This window comes from Protopterus annectens, chromosome 7.part0, assembly GCF_019279795.1.
Source record: "Protopterus annectens isolate FY-2018-M chromosome 7.part0, PAN1.0, whole genome shotgun sequence".
Taxonomy (NCBI): domain Eukaryota; kingdom Metazoa; phylum Chordata; order Ceratodontiformes; family Protopteridae; genus Protopterus; species Protopterus annectens.
The window spans coordinates 227,570,346-227,588,856 of record NC_056739.1 but is presented as its reverse complement, the minus strand read 5'-3'; the positions used below and the strand labels follow the sequence as shown (position 1 = coordinate 227,588,856).

The window sequence follows — 18,511 nt, the reverse complement described above, 5'->3', positions numbered from 1 at the left end:
CACCACTTTACAGTCTCCAATCTCCTTCAGATTGGCCCTTCTACATAAGATATAATCCACCTGTTTGCATCTTCCTCCACTCTTGTATGTCACTCTATGCTCCTCCCTCTTGTTAAAATATGTATTCATCACAGCCATGTCCATCCTTTTCACAAATTCCACTTCCATCTGACCTTCGGCATTCCTTTTCTTAACACCATACCTACCCATCATTTCCACATCCCCTCTGTTCCCTTCACCAACATGCCTATTGAAATCTGCTCCAATCACCAGTTTCTCACCCTTGGGTACAGTCATCACCACTTCATCCAACTCACTCCAAAATTTTTCTTTCTCATCCATTGCACACCCAACTTGTGGAGCATATGCACTAACAACATTCATCATTACACCATCAATTTTCAGCTTCATAAAAAAATCACTCTATCTGACACTCTTTTCACCTCAAAGAAAAACTCTTATATTCTCACTTCAGGGTTGCACTGCAGTGGGGAATGGTCTATATTCCATTTTCGACCAAATGGAATTTGACCAAATGAGCTTTCAGTGAAGTGGGCTGCCTGACGTCATTTTCGACCAAATGTAATTCAACCAAAAGCATTAGACCCATATATATATATATATATATATATATATATATATATATATATATATATTTATGTATTTATATATATATATATATATATATATATATATATATAAATATATATATATATATATATATATATATATATATAAATATATATATGTGTGTGTGTGTGTGTGTGTGTGTGTATGCATTTAGATGCATATCTCTCTTTCTCTCTCTCTCTCTCTCTCTATATATATATATATATATATATATATATATATATATATATATATATATATATATATGTGTGTGTGTGTGTGTGTGTGTGTGTGTGTGTGTGTGTGTGTGTAGATTTGTCAGCATATATGCATCTCCATACATATATACATGCATATATAGAGAACATGACTGATTCTACAGACTCCTTTCCCTACTGTTGAATGACTGTACTAACTGATATGTTTGAAAAATCATCACTATTGCATAGAGCTTAGATTGTGTAATGATGCATTACTTTCGTTGTAGTTTACAGGGCCCTGGGTTTAAGGCTTGGCAGGGCTTATTGTTGTGTTGCAAGGCAGAAGAGTTGCTGCTGGGGAGTAAGGGATAAGGGCAATAATTAAAAGGGGGATATATATATATATATATATATATATATATATATATATATATATATATATATATATATATATATATGTATGTATTTATTTACTTTTATAGATATATATATATATATATATATATATATATATATATATATATAATTTTTGTGTATATTTTATAAGCATATCTCTACATATATTATGTATTAATGTTTATATATATATATATATATATATATATATATATATATATATATATATATATATATATATATATATATATATATATATATATATATATATATATATATATATATATATATATATATAAGCACTACAGAATTCTGAAAGCCCAATCTCGAAGGGCAACCAAGGGTGTGGTTTACATGGGGATCTGTGTTCTATGTTGGAGTTTTTATATAGGGAAGACAGAAAGGCCTTTAAGGCAAAGAATTTATGAAGATGTAAATGACATCTCTAAAAAGAAAGACACAAACGCCTTTTATAAGCACTATATACAGTGCCCTGACATGAAACTTAAATTTATGGTACTGGAGCAGGTTGCACAGGACCCTAGGGGAGGAGACTGGGAAACATTCCTGGAATATAGAGTACTTATATGGCAATTGAAATTAGGCGCAGCTAGATCCCCAGGTTTAAATGACAGTATTAGTATTTCAAGTGTGCTCAAACTACGTAAAGCGAAACTGTAGTGTTATATATGGTTATATATATATTATATATATTATTTTAGAATTTTATAGATAGAACATTAACATAATATGGTTGAAAGAATGTTTTTTAATAGTGAACAATGTGTTTGGAAGTATTTTGGTATTAATGTATTGTTTTTTTGTAAGTATATGGCTTGTTAAACATTTTGCAATGCAAAAATGTGGGGGAGGTTTTTAACATTCATTTTTTAAAGGAATTCAATTGAAGTAATTCTGACTGATTAATTAACTTAAATTGAAGCAATTAAAAAACACCATGTGACCAATGGTTATTGTATTTAAGGGCATTACTTTTTTATGTTTGTATCTTGATAAAGCCTAGTAGGAAACAGGTGAAAGCGCTTGAGATATTTGATGTTTTTTGGATTTTAAAGGTTATTAAAATACTTCAAACTACAGTTTGCTGCAGCCTGTTGTTTCTCTACTGTGGAATTTGCTGTTGGTGTTTGTATTAGTTTCTGAGAGACTCCTTTATATTTATTTACTATGAATACTACAAGCTAGATTGTTACTCACCAGCCTCGCAATGCAGACTTTGCAATCTGATGGCATGGGCTTCCTGGTTCGCAGCCTGCTCAGCTGGAGCTGTAAAGAAGATAGAGAAACATTTATGCATACCTATCCATCACATACACAGGCTGAACTTTGGTAAACAGTTATTGATATGAATACTTACACATGCCTGTGACATCACCCCTCTACCATGCTTCTTGGACTCACTGGCCCAAGAACTCCTGCTTCCTCTGCTTCAAGTCAACATAGTGGTGGAAGACCTGCTCACCAGTCCAAGGGATGCCAGTGGCACTGGTGATATTGTGGGTGAGACTTTCCCAGGCCTCCACTTTGTATTGGGAGCCCTGGTACTGGTCTTGAAGCAGTCTCATGTCATGGTTTTTAACAAGAAGTCCTATAATGACCTTGGACTCCTGTATTCCCCAGCACTACACCTGACAGCACATACCCTCTCCAACACCAGCCATACTGCCTACAGTGGGGAGATGCAACTGGTTATGAGCTGCATTCCCACCTGAGAAGTTTAATATGTCTGATTTCCTGCACTTTGCATGATTGGGCAGTTTTGAATATGCTGAGCTAAGCTAAGCTGACTACAGGCAAACCTGCTTAGCTAAGGTTGGCAGTGCTTAATGGGACAGGTTCAGCACTGCTTACCAATGAGCAAATCTGCTTAGCTAGACTACTCATTTTTTAGCATTTTTATTTAAGCAATGCTTACACCCAGTAAGCATAGCTGTGCAATGCTTAGCATTGCTTAAATTTTATTTTATAAACTATCAGCTGTATGGGATTGATTCATCATTCCTGACATATTATAATTTTGGTTACCTTCCCTGACATTCTCATATGCGCTTTTATTACATGTATTCTTGTGTGACTATACTCTATGGGGCACTTGTGTTTATATGGGGGTTTCACAACTTTATTACACTGACACCTCATATCTGGACTAACTGTACTAATCTGGTTAACAAATATATGTTATTTACTACCTAATTATAATATATATATATATATATATATATATATATATATATATATATATATATATATATATATATATATATATATATATATATATATATATACTGCTTACACATGTAAAATGCAAATGGGCTTTAGTGGGAACCAAACCAAGAATAACTATTTACAAAGTGAGTGCTCTAACCACTTCACTATTTCCACATTGCTACTTTTTGAAGTATATTCCTGTTTAGCTATTTTGATGTCTAAGCTAGGCTGAGCAGAGCTGCACGATGCACACACCTGCTCAGCTACACTTAAACTTTATTGTGGACTGAAAAAAAAAATAAACAGATGTGTTTTATTTTTTTAATGTAGGGGTATGCACATTGCTTTCTGCAACATTATCTGTGGGGGGCTGTGCTTTTCAAACGGTGATAACATGACAGGCTTTGCATTTGAGAGGTATGCTTCACAGACAGTAATAGTGTCTGCCATACCTCTCAACTGTACAGATTTTCACAGAATGTCCAGATTTTTGCCTTATATTTTTCATACAATTGTGGTTTTCTGGCAGATTAGTGGCAAAGCATTAAATACTGCAGTTAGAAAATAATGACAGACATTTGAGTTTTACAATTCATACCCTTTGGAAAATTCATGCTAATGTGAAGCCTGTCATTCTATCAACTTTATAAGTTTGTGAGAGCAATATTTCACATTTGTCCCTATTTGTCCCTTGTTTTTTATGTCTTTGTCCAGATTTTTTCTGAGGTTGAGTGGTAATGGTGTCCACAGACACTATCGCTAACTTCACATTGCTGCAATGCAATTATGGAGTGCAGGGGGCATGTTTATTGTGAGAGCACTGCTCTCACCCCCCCTGTGCTCATACACAGAACCATGTCCATATTAGAAGACAGAAATGCGCCTTCATGAATATGCATATCACGCTGCAGTGCTGCATGGGAACGGTCCCTTCCATGCAAGAACAAGCTATTCTTGCACGAAAGTTTGCTGAATCCTGGGAAAAATGTTTGCAATACATTCTGTATCTCCCTTCTTCATTGTCAACATTGTGTAAGGAATAAGTACTGAATTTCTCTACAGGCATTTCAACACTTAATTTCCTAAAACACACAGTTTTCATAATAAGCTCTTGCTATCTCTTGTTATGTAGCTGATTGTATCAAATACATAGCTTTTTTAGCTTGAATATACTTGTAGCTGTATTGTGTAGCTGTATTGTGTTCTTTCCAGAGACAGTGCTAGCATGCATTAACTATGACGCATTGCACTCTTCTCTGTGTATGTACTTTGCACTTTTGTTCTTGTAAACTGTTATTTGATAATGAGGATTGTCTTGCTAATATTTTGTTTACAGTTTTGTTGATGCTTACAATGTTAAAACAGTCTTCAAAGACTTTTCAAATTTTAAACAAGTTATACATCCCAATGTTCTTTGAATGTACTCATTCTTTTCAAACTCCATCTTTGCATGTTTGGTGTAATGTTTCAATAGAATTACAAACCTAAGCCAAGATTGTGAGCTTAATTATATTCATTTACATTTGTGTTAAACAATATCGCATGAGACTCAAACCTGAACCTCTAAACTCTTTCACTATTCATGGCTGACAGAATATTTTATAACTACCAAATGCAACATAATTGTATTTCAGGAATCATATATGATTTTTATTTTCACTGTTGGCAGCAGCTTCCACTTAAATAGTAAATACGGTGCGTTTTTAAAGTCTTTGCTTGTATTTTTAAATATCTGACCAGTAACTTACTGAGCTGTAGTTCCTAATCTTTCAAATTGTTGCAAGCCTTTGAAATCTTCAGCACCAGAAAACATCAGTTATATCCTGGATAGAAAGTCTATGGATGGTTGGCAAAGCTATTATGCAAACGTGTACCTTAGCTGTCTGAGCTTAAGTGCAGCAAAGGCAAGACTCATAGAAGCCACTTACACTAATGTGTGATGATCTTGAATGATCATAAGCAAATGAACAAATAATGAGATTGAAATTAGAAAAGATATAAAACAGCATATGCTAATGAGGCTTTCTCCAGCCTACTTGCAATTTATAGTCAACGTTTTCTATTTTTCCATACCGTCCACAGAATCATTATAAAAGGCAGAGTCACACCCATTCTTTGTGCTTTGGAATTTGAGATTAGGCTGTCACTTGCTGCTAGCCTACTTATTTCCTAGTGTGAACTGCTTGTCTTGGCTGAGCCAATGCTTGCACCCAGAAAGTGCTCACTGTTCAGAGTGGTCAAGGATAATATATGGGTTGTAATGAGTATATTTGGCCCCACAGAGAGTCTGGGGGGACGGATGCATGACCTTACTATCCCTGTGGAGACAAAGGTATGTATAAGCCCTCGCTATACTTTCCATGAGGATCTTCCTTAGTCAGACTGGGAAAACATTAGATATTTCACAGACTTTTGTCTCTAGGATACTTTGACAGTTCATAGATATATTCTTGGCATGTGTGGACCATTTCCCAGTATCACTATGGGATCAAGCCAGGACTATGCTTGGCTTTTATGTGGTGTCACATTTCTCTAAGGTAATCAGTGTGATAGACTGTACCCATGTTGCAGTAAGGGCCTGGTCATGTTCACAGGGGAGCAATACCACAATAGGAAGGGCTGCCATTGCATCATTTGCCAGGTAGTATTTCATGCGTGTGGTGCATCAACAGTGTCTCTGCTCAGCATCCTGATCCCATATTGGACACAATAAGTCACTCTTCCTGCATGGTAAGATGCTCAGTGGTTACCTCTTTGGTAATGGATTTTTTTTTTATTTTACATAGTTATTCATCGTAAATTGTACTGCTGTATAGTAAAACACTTTTTATTTGTTTTCTCCCAATCTCACCCCCAGCAGATTTTCTCAGATCAAAACCTGCTCACAAAAAGACATGCCACCCTGTTGGACATGAAGCATAAATAGATTATACAACAAGAGAAAGAAACTGATGTCCAGAAGTGGAGGGAACAGTTTCAGCAGAAGACCACCCTCCATAGCTTGAACAAGCAAATGAGACATACTGTAAAGTCCTGTAAAGGTAATTATGAAACTTAATTAGCATCCATAGCAATCCCAAGGCATTCTTTAGCTATGTCTATAATATGAAAGGGAAGGCCTAGCTTTGCACCAAATTCATAGTGGATGGTACCAACCATACAGAACCTGAGGATATCACCATCCTGTTAGCAGACAGGTTTGGCATTAATTTCACACCCCTGTCTCCAGCAATCATACCCCAAAGCATACCTTTCACCAGTTCTCTACCTATTATCTTCAAAGAACAGTTCATAACTGTACTCACCAAGGACAAAAGCACTGCATATGTGGGACCAGATAACATCCCAGGCTGCTTACTAAATGGAGTATAGCAAGAGATAGCATAACCACTGGGGTACTCTTTTCAACCACAGTCGTGGCTTTGTCTCAGCAGATTGGAAAACAGCAACTGTAATCCCCTTGCACGGGGGGGGGGCCCGATACCGACCCAGGGAACTATAGACACATAATCCTGACCAGCCTTGTCTGTGAGGCCATGGAGAGAATCATCTTGGACCTTATCAACAGGGACATTGGTGACCTTCAAACTCTGGATATGACACAGTTTGGCTATGTTAATGGCAGATCATGCTTGTTAAACCTAGTGGAATTCTTTAAATATCACCAAAGCCCTATATTGCCTATCTTGACTTGGCCAAGGGCTTTGATGCAATCCACCACTCAGGCATCATTGAGAAAATCATCCTGCTGGGGATTAACCCAAACATCATTAGATGGGTAGCCAACTCTCTCAGCAACAGAATGCATACAGTCATAGTTCGGGATTCCATCTCTACCAGCACACTTGTTATCAGTGGTGTTCCACAAGAGTCTGTGTTGGGCCCGTTACTGTTTGGAATCTATTTCTCAGAAATTCAGGTGATAATAGATAGCCTGTGGCTCAACAAGCTCGCTGATGACTGCAAACTGTGTGCAATCACTGTATCCACAAACAATGTCAACATACTGCAAGGTGGATTGACATATATAAATGATTATTGCAAAAGCCACAGACTTAAAGTTAACCCAAAAAATGCACTATTATCCCATTCAGCAAATGAAAAGTCCCTCCAAATTACATTATTTGTAATACCTTCCTAATTTCCAACCCAATGGTGAAGGATTTGGGAATGAAGGTTGACAGCAACCTCAACTTTGATCATCATGTGTCCATAAGGTAGGCCTTTACAATGCACACCTCATAAGTAAGGGCATCCAAGACTAAGGATGTTATCAATACACTGTACTCAGCCTTCATCAGACCAACAATAGAGTACAATGCGGACTTTTATATGTACATCACCAGACACCTGCAGCATCTGGAGAGACCTAAGAGGTTTCTCACCAAGAAAATCCAGGGATGTCAACACATGAACTACATGGACAGGCTGAAGGCCCAGTCACTATACTCTGTATCATACAGAGGACTGAGAGGTACCTTGTGCCTGACCTACAGAGTACTCTTGAATCCAAACTTAGTGGAAATGCTGCACCTCCTCACATCAAATAGGACAAGACTCACTCACTGTAGGGACCTTAACCTAGACTGCAACATCAACAGGACATGCTGAAAAGACAGATATGTCTCCCAAAGGTTGCCACTCCTATGGAACAAACTCTCAATTCACATGAAACTTAGCTCCTCAATCACCCTATTTGTGTGTAACTTGTTCAACTGGATGAGAAATCATAAATTTACCCTGGCGGGGTGTCACCTATGCCACTCTTAGACAGGGGCAACTAGTGCTGATCATGGATTCACAAATATGGACTACATATCTATAAGGGAGCAATGTTACAGCATGGCTAGGCTTGAAAAGAGCTTAGGCCCATTAGCTTGGTAACGTCTTATGCACCAAGGGCCATTATGGTAGTAGCCTCATATGAATCTATGAAATTATGCACCTATGCAGGGCTGCCAACATCTTGCCTCACACATGGCCTCTTGATGTCATGTACTGTAAATTCAGTTGCAGTCTTGCAAAAGTCAGACTTGTGTCATGGTATTTGTATTACGTAGTATGTTCTGTAGTCTGTGTACTTAGATCGGTAGAGGTTGTATTCTTACTGCAGTCAAGTGCGTGTGTGTGTGTGTGTGTGTGTGTGTGTGTGTGTGTGTGTGTGTGTGTGTGTGTGTGTATGAGCTCTTGCTTGACATTACAGATAGCCTTTTACACCAGTATGTAGGACGCTGTTGTTACTATATTCTCAACAGACAATGCTGATGTCATCAGCTATATCAGATTTTTGGGGTCTATATTAGAACATTGAATATTTAACAGTTCAAATCACTAAAGGTCGACCTTTAGTGATCGAACTGTTAAAACATTGAATGTTCTGAAAAAAAAATAAAACAACAAAAAAATAAATAAATAAATGGAGTAGACAGGGGGGCAAGCCCCCCTGCACCCCCCCACACCCCCGGCTAATTAAATATACCAACTACGAGACTGCACTACATTGAAGTAAATGGAAATCTCCCCTTATGGAGACTTTCATTTACCTGTTCGATGTTCTGCAGTTTCGCTATTCTCGTGTCTACAATGTCAGATTCGACATTGTCAGCTTTCAGAATTTAATATAGACCCAATTTTTGGATATGCAGTCATTCCACCAGGGTATGGACAGGCACTCTAGAGGCCAAGCAGACATCACCTCATCCTATATCAGAGAGATTACTGTGACATGGCTTTTACTCTATCCATGTATATCAAGGCATGGTTTGTAGGCCCTTTGTTATCTTTCTGAGAAAGCCCTGTGGTTTCTCCACCTGCTGCATGTATCTAGTGAGGTATGTGTAAAAGACAGCATTATACTGTATTACTGTTCTGATGAAATTTTACTACAGCAGTCATACAATCCTAAGATCTGAATATGATGGCATGACTTATGATGTGCACCATACTTTTGTACTGGAAAATCAAAAAAGAGAGATGTTAGAAAGTAATGACACAAACTGTAGTTTCTGACTTCACAACCCTTACAACAGCCTTCACTATAAAGTTGTAATTGTATGATGCTATCAACTGTATAACTTACTAAGGCCAATATAAGTCAAACATATAATAACCAATTCAACAACAGAAATGCAGATATACCAAACACTAAGTTAGCTATGCACCCTGAGCATCAGACATAGCCTTTGTATCCCTGAATACAAAAGATAGAAAACAGAGATATGGCACAGTTATCATCACTTTCATAGGGTGTTCTGTGGGGGGTGGTCAAGAAGCCTAGGCTGACATAAAAGGCCAGTGAGTATGTGTGAGCAAGAAAGAGAAGGCAAAAGACATTAGGATAAAACAACAAATGGCCAGTGTGACAAAATAAGTACCTGATGTGTGTGTGTGTGTGTGTGTGTGTGTGTGTGTGTGTGTGTGTGTGTGTGTGTGTGTGTGTGTGTGTGTGTAGGGGTCCTCCAGGTGAAACTGGTGTGTGAGTGTCTGCATGAACACAGCCTGTGCTAGTTCTATGTATGTCTTGGTCTGTCAGACAGGTGTGAACTATGTATGGTAGAGGTGGCACTTCATCTTTCTCATCCCCAACTACGAGAACTGGCTCTGACAGGAGTTGCACTGGCATGTCCACTCTGATGGTCTGATGCACTGCTGCTGGACTGTATATATCTCTCTATGACTTTGTTATCACTACTAAATTTCAAAATGTATTATGCCTACCTGGTGTGTGTTTCAAACTATTTTAACCTGCAAATATCTCATTAGATGATTGATATTATACTGATCTTGCATATTACCTTTTGTCTCTGTATAATACCTTTCACAAATACTGATTTTTGTGCACCACCTTTGCCTTTGTATAATCACATTGTTCTATATACATATAATATGTTAATATGAATTCCTATTGTATGTCTGTATAAAAACTCTGTTCTTTACTTTAATATTACTGTATCTAACAATTTCAAAGAGCTTTTATATACTACTATACTTACCGTTGGAGCTTTTCTCCCTGGGCCTCCACTAAAAATGGGCTTTTTTGGCCCAATGGTCTTTCCCGGTAAACAAATGTCAATGAATAAATAAATAAAATAAATGCTACCTGAATGTGACCAATGTCTGCCGAATGAGTTTCCTTCACTGGGATTCCCAGGACCACAACCCCATGGTCTGCCATATCTGGGTTTGAACAGCGCACTTACTGATGGAGCAGTGGAAGTATTGCCACTATCAAAGCGTGATCAAGAATGGCCACGTTGGCTGACAACAGATGATGTGGCTGACCTATGCCCATGAGGATGCCATTCCCCTCCCAGCAGATGTTCCATTAGAGAGACTGCCCATTCCATGACAGACACCCCTCATTCCATGACAGACACCGCTAGTTCCAATGTGTCATTCATCTTATCCACTAAGTTGGCAACACTGTGGAAGCAGTCACGCATGTCAGACTGTGCCATATTCATAACCCTCAGCATTTATCTGGAGCACCTATGGGAATGTCTCTGTGTCTCCATGATGGCCATAAGCATAAATTGAGTGGCAAGAGATGTGACACCTGCACTAGTTGAAGGAAGGACAGTAGGCTCCCTCCAAGCACCCCTATCAGTCTTCCTGTGTGACACTTCACCCACACCTTGGCTATGGCCAGACTCAACAGGCACTGAAGCCGCAGTAGCCACACTTTCCAGATCAATGTCCTCACCCTCCACCTGTCCAATATCTGTGGGGACAGTGGACTGGGTAGGTGTAAGCCTACTGGCTGTGTATGATGGAAATGCAGTTGATGGCTGTATGTCAATCTCTGTGTCAAATTCAACATCTGCACCCCCATGACTGTGCCTCAGTTTGGCCACTATCATCACCAAAGTCTGCTGATACACTGACATTAGGTGGCACAGGGCTCAACACTCTCACTGTAATGACAACCTATGATAAACCTATGATAAAAAGCAAGAAAAACAGGAATACATTAATACTTGCACTACTATAGTGCAATATATGCTAACTAACAGTGCTGTCACTATTACAGACAGTACATTAATACACATAACAGGCCTGAGATCAAAATCACACACTACAATATTTCTTTAAATTGACCTGCAGTACTGACATAAAATATCATCTGCAGAAGACATACTGTACTGCAGTCCAGATGGTCCTGGAAGAAGTTAAGCAAGAGGTACGGGCAACATCATCACAATTAACAGTAACACGGGATAATACATTTACCGCTTTTTATTTTCACCCCTTTATATGTGCATTAACTCTGCTTTCAAAAAGAACATGGCTGACAACTTTAACCTAAGCTTATTACTGTAGCAATATTCAGCCCCCTCCCAAACAAAAGACATGATGCAGAATTAACATTCATTTGTTTTACTATACAACAGTATTCAGCTGTTCAGATAACAAAGCCTACCTGGAAGCTTCTCCTGAGACGTGCTTGCATTCTCGGAAGGTGTTGCACCAACCTCCAGGACATGCATGCACTGGATGGTTACAGCCCAGGTAGAACTATCCCAAGCCTCTGATTTATATAGGGTCCCATCCAGTGTAGGTGTGCACCAACAGTGTGGCGCACAACCCTACAGAGCATCCCTGGCAGTTCAGTACAGATACACCACCTCTGCCACTGCTCCCAGAGGAAACCAATGGACTATTCACTAGGGCAGACCTATCCAAGGGAACAGGTAGTGCAGGGACAGCAGAGGTGGTACTGCCAGGTTGGCTCCCAGATGTACTGGGCAATGTTGCCAGGGCCAATGGAGTGGGAGCAGGCAGATCCTGTGGGGCCGGCCTACCCCACTGTGCTGTGAAGCATTTCATGATGTTGTATACATGATGACATGGACATATTTTGGTAACACACAATAATATAGAACAACAATTACAATTAGAAAAAAAAAAGACAGAGATAAGGATTGGGATGAGACAGAAAAAAGAGATAAGATTAGTCCTTCATATGAACAATAACATACAATGCATTAATACAATTATTTGACTTTATTAACCTGTACTCTTAAAACTATCAACCTCTAACAGGTAACTATTATTTTTAAGACTACCAACTCCTAACAGATGCATACTTTACTACAGATTGCAGAAAATACTCCTCTTCATGTGCATATATTGCACATATGTGTGGTCCAATTATACAGATTACTGTTTACAGCAGGGCATGTGTGACACTAGTGTAGAGCTTTTAATTTAAACCTTTAAGTTACACATAATTGAAGAATTAATAGTATTATATGTTTGGGAAGTGTGTTATTTGAACCCAGAACCTCTGACTAAAGTTTAATATAGTACTCTTGATTTGTCCTATCAACTAATGCATGCATACTTGCTTTTACAGATGAGACATGCATGCTCAATTTGATACAACTCTATAAAATACCAAACATGGTATCTTTAACTTTCAATGCTAGAATAGCATTGCTCTACTGCTGCATACATACCATATGCCTTCCTCATCCTCGCCAACCTAGCACCATGAGTCCTAACATTCCACTCCCTTTTCATGGTATTTGTGGAAAAAAACAGAACTGAATACCATAATCATTACCGGTCTTGCCTATATTCAACTTTTAAGCCTTACAAGTACTATCTTTTGTTGATACTTACACATCTGTGGGATGTCCTCCATCCTATATTACTCGATCCAAGCATTATGAGTACCCCCATTTCTCCTCCGGAGTTCATTGTAGTCATGCCTATACTGGTCAGCAGTGTGGGGGACAGTCCTGCTGGTGAGGATTATATTGTCACTGTCACCCCAGTTTGGTGACTATGGGATCTGGATGTCCCCACCATCAGCCCATCCATGGTGTCCATCGGCCGTTTATGTCCATCATCATCCCTGTCTCTTGTCTTGTTTGTCTTGTTTGCCTGCAACTACTTCCTCACCTACCCAACTTACCAGACCCAGACATATGTACATCTCTTCCCCAACATTCCTCTAACTCTCAAAAAAAACAAAAAAAAAAACAGGCACATTCACCTAATATTCTGGTTATATTATCAGTTTTTACTGTTGAAGAAATGAATAGCTATGGTGCTTTCCTACCGCCCTCCTGCACATTCCTGTATTGCTTTACATTTGTTCTTCCTCTTGCTTGCTCTGTATTTCACCACTGTCCTATCTTCCCCATTTCTTTTCTTTAATGCATTACTGTGTGATGGTGTGCATCACACGCCAATGTGCAGCAATGGTAATGCAAATGTATTTAAAAGGCTTAGATACAGTTGTATTCGAACCCAGTACCACCATCAAGTGTAATAATACCTGCTGCCACAGAGTCAGTTAAGTAGCAAGTGTATTCCAAAGACTCAGTACACTTTAGCAATACTGGAGAAGCAATTGATCCCTTCACTTTTGTGTTCCATGTTTTAACAGAGGTGCACATTGCACACCAATGTGTACCAACAGTAATACAAAAGTACATAAAAATATTAGATACAGCTGTATTTGAATCCAGCACCATCTTGCCCCAAAAAGGAATGTATTCCTGCATTAAGTGCATTAACACCTGCTGCTACATAGTTAAATAGTAGGTGTATTCCACATACACAATGCTAACTGTCAGAATTTAGCAATGTTGACACTGGAATGGTTACATGGCATTCCCTTATTTACTAAATATTATTAAGGTCTCCTTTTTGATTGCACACAATGCTACTCAAACAAAATAAGCATAGCAAAACTTCCAGTCATTCCTCCATTTCCCATGATTAAGCTAAGCATCACATCGTTCAAACAATTGTCAAAAAATAATAAAATAAGAATAAAAAACTGACAGAAAAAAACACAATTTGCCAACAAATGAAGATGAGGTTGGATGTTAATGAAACAAAACCTGTGAATTGTGAGCTGCTTACTTGCATTTCCAACCTTGACAGACATACATGTAACACTTTGCAAGTCTAACCTGACACACCCACCTGATGTAAGCCTTCACACTTGCCATCCATTAAACACAAACATGGAGGCAGTGCCTGTACTATGTTCACATCCTACACAGATGCAATTTTTTGGTATTCAGCAATTCTAATGAGTTCAGTACATGATGTATCCAATGGACATTGTAAGAAAATGAGAGTAATAACCAAAGTTTGGTGTAATGTGAAATTGTAAGAAATGCCATAGATAGGAGTACAGGAAGATCAAAAACAGAAGGAATGAAATATCAGAATATTAAATATGTGTATCTAAACCCACATTTTCACCTATTCCATGAATTGTACACTCTCGGAGACCTGTTGACCAGCTGCTTAGTTGATCATAAATGCAATTTATTCTTGATATGATGCCTATCCTTTTCCTGCTGCCACAATGGTTGTTGGGCATGGCCTACACTTTAGTAACATGTCTCATCTGATACCTTGATGCTGTGATGCCTGGTAACACTTTACCATACCCATCCCCTGACTTCTCACATAAGACTGCCAGCATTCTAGTCTGTGAACACAAGTCTAATCAATGTAACATGATTTCTGTGTTAAGTTATTGCTATTTCAGCACTTGCCGAAGTATCAGTCACCAAATTATCATGAATCCAGTTCAGTTAGGTAGGTTATACAAAAGAAGCAATGATAATTTGGAAAAATTAGCTTCCCTAAGATTTGCAGTTGTGTGCACAATGTGAAGTATTTTATTTTGGATTGCATCAGTTACTCTGGAAGTGGTGAAGTATTAACTCATTTGGGTAAAATAAGAAGTAAGATGTGAGATAAAGTGACTGGTACTAGTAACTGATGATGTCCTGTTACATTTTTTCTGTAGTTTTCTTTCTTGAACTGCTTACTATCCAATGAAATTAAACAATAGATGCACAAAGAATAAGTAAGCTGATTGACTAATGCTTCTTTGTTATAATTTGGTGTTTGTCAAAACAGATTCTGCAGCCTGTATGAAGTGTCCAGACGATTCCTGGCCAGATGAAATGAAGGTGATGTGCAGTCTGAAGGTTGTGGAATATTTATCCTTTGAAGAACTACTTGGAGCAGCACTGACTAGTCTCACTGTATTTCTCTCCATCATCCCTGCATTTATACTATGGACTTTTGTTAAATGCAGAGACACTCCAATAGTAAAGGCAAACAACCGCAGTCTCAGCTATTTACTACTTTTATGTCTTGTTCTTTGTTTTCTCTGCTCTTTAATGTTTATTGGAAAACCAAACATCACAATGTGCAAGCTACGACAATCTGCATTTGGTGTTATATTTGCTGTCTGCCTCTCTACTATCCTGGCAAAAACAATCACTGTAGTCATGGCATTCGGTTCAACAAGGTCAGTAGCTTTCCAACAGCAGTGTCTGGGAAACAGGACACCAAGTTTCATTGGCTGTTTCTGTGTTCTTCTACAGGTGATCATATGCATTGTTTGGTTTGCTTATATATCACCATTCCCAGAAAAAAACATTAAGTCATACAGAAACAAAATAATCCTAGAATGCAATGAAGGCTCTGTTGCCATGTTCTACTTCATGCTTGGATACCTTGGATGTTTGGCTACTGTATGTTTTGTAGTTGCTTTTTTAGTAAGAAAATTACCGGACAGATATAATGAGGCTAAATTCATCACATTTAGCATGTTGATATTTGTCAGTGTTTGGCTGTCATTCATACCAGCATATCTGAGCACCAAAGGAAAGTATGTTGTTACTGTGGAAATATTTGCAATATTGTCCTCAGGATTTGGATTATTGAGCTGTATTTTCTTTCCAAAGTGCTATATTATTTTATTGAGGCCAGATCAAAACATTAAAGAATCTATAGCTTGGAGAACACATTAGATATGTTTGCCTGAGAAGTTATTAAGGCTATAATATTTGCTTTGAGATGCAGGACCCTAAGTTGCAATGGAATGATCATTATATGTATTTTATTACTAGTCATTCCTGTAGCATAAATCTCATGTTAAGCTTGTGTAGCTGCAATTAATTAGAATTTTATGACATAGGGCTGAGAACAGAGTCAGTTTGCTCAAATCTTTTGAAGAACAAATTAATGTATTTTCTTTTTCTGTTTAACTATCAGATGTGCAGCTTGTATTAACAAAAAATGTGTAATTAGAGATAACTGTGTAACAAGCAACATGAAATTAAACATTATTTGCTTTTAAAAATTCCTCAGTACAAGAACATTCATTCCAATACTACTGTAGTCCTTTGTAACACACAGTTTAACAGTAAAGGTCAGCACTGAATAATAAAAGGAAACATAATGGGCTGGATTTACGAAGGCTTGCGCGGAGTCTAAGAGTTGTGTAAGACTCCAGAAACCAATATGTCTGCCGAGCGATCCAGGAACAGCCAGCAAGGGCATACATGAGAGCTCCTAAAACTACTCTTGCACAGACAGTGTTAGGTTATGCAAATTACCTCATTTGCTGCTGAAAGCTATGCAAATGAGGTAAATTTGCGATCCAGGAAACACTAACCTGTCCGAGTAAGAGTAGTGTTATTTGCAGAAATGTACTCGGTTGGTAACTGAGTACTGTTCTGCAAATAGCAAAATGGAGCAATGACAGCTCCAAATAAAGGATGCATCCAGTTGAGGAAGCATGCCAATGGCCAAATATAAGGCCATTGGCATTTATATGTGTTGCAAAAAATTTAAAAAATTAATAATTTTTTTCCCCGATCCCCGGTGTTTAAGCATAGCGCAGCATCATGCAAACTTGCGGCGCTCTAAAAAACAAAAAAAAAAATAAAATAAAAGCCAAAAATAGGCATTTTATTACAAATATACATCTGCCATGCAAGTGAATGGCAGGCTGAAGACAACATGGCTACTGACTAGTGGTTGCTAAGGGGAGAAGCTCAGTGTGAGAGATGTAACCAAGCATTAGTAGGCAATCCTATGCAAATGAGTATAAGGATAGTGAATCCCAATTTTCCCTGCTATGTAAACCATGTCCCTAGAGTGTAAGAGTAGGATTAGGGGAATATCAGAGTAGTAGATAGGTGACATCATGAGGGGGGTATGTATCAAAGACTGTAAGCTTATTGGAGCAGAGTGGCATGTGTTTGCTGTGAGTTACTCAGGACTGGAAGAGGCATGTCTACAGTTGTCTGAACTGAAACCCAGAAACAGAAGGCGTATGCTGTGGCTACAACCAAAGTTTCTTGCAAAGATGCTTACACTGTGTGCGCACGTGTGCGCGCCTGTAAACCCGTGTACTTCTGTGTGCGCGTGTGTGCGCCCGTGTAAGCCTGTGTAAGGCTGTGTAAGCCTGTGTGCGTGGATGTGCGCCCGCCTAAGCCTGTGTAAGCCTGTGTAAGTCTGTGTGTGTGCGTGTGCACTCGTGTGAGTGTTTGCACTTGTTTGCGTGGTGCCGCCCCCTGTGGAAAAAGAAAGGGAAAAGGAAGAAAAAGTAGTAGTAGGAAGTTAACCAAGGAGAACTAGCAGAGCTGCCAGGTGAAATCAATCAGAATCAGCCAATTACACAGGCAGTACACTAGCCCAGCCAAGCCCAGCACTTAAAACTCTGCAAACAATATTCCCCCATGTTTTACTCAGAAACACTGCAACACTGCAGTATACAAAGTGAAGTGAAAACTTAAAAAGCTTAACTGAGACAAAAAAATGTTAGGGGCTGCCATTGCTATTATAAGGCAACATGTGCAAGATGCTGAGGGTGGTGCCATTGCAGATGTTGCTGAGCAACCCACAGTGAGGAGACAGAGAAGAATTTACAGACCCAGGGTAACCTAGCAGGGGCTACATGAGCTGGAGATTGTGGAGTGCTATAGAGTGGACAGAAACCTCATGCAGCAAATTGTTGAGCTGTGCAGGCCATACCTCAAACACAGAACCAACAGAGGGGAACCCATCCCAGTGGAAACCAAGGTATGTGTTAGCCTACGAATACTAGCAACAGGTACCTTCCAGAAACCAACTGGTGATATGATGGGGATTTCACAGGCATCAGCATCCAGGATACTGCACCAGTTCCTGAATGCCGTGTCAGCACATGTCGGTGATCATGTATATTTCCCCAATTTCCTTGAGGTATTGGCCAGCAATATGCGTCTCTTCCATCAAATAATGGAATACCCTGAGGTAGTGGG

General features: G+C 38.7%; 1 protein-coding gene across 1 annotated transcript in view; it reads left to right on the top strand.

Moving 5' to 3' along the window:
- The window catches only part of LOC122805802 (vomeronasal type-2 receptor 26-like), a 41,697-nt gene extending 25,181 nt beyond the window's left edge, over nucleotides 1-16,516 (top strand). Inside the window, exon 2 of the mRNA XM_044076065.1 lies at nucleotides 15,330-16,516. Within this exon, the coding sequence (XP_043932000.1) occupies nucleotides 15,330-16,231 (902 nt within the window). The 3' untranslated portion in view covers nucleotides 16,232-16,516. The remainder of the gene's footprint in view (nucleotides 1-15,329) is intronic.
- The last annotated feature ends 1,995 nt before the right edge of the window (nucleotides 16,517-18,511 follow it).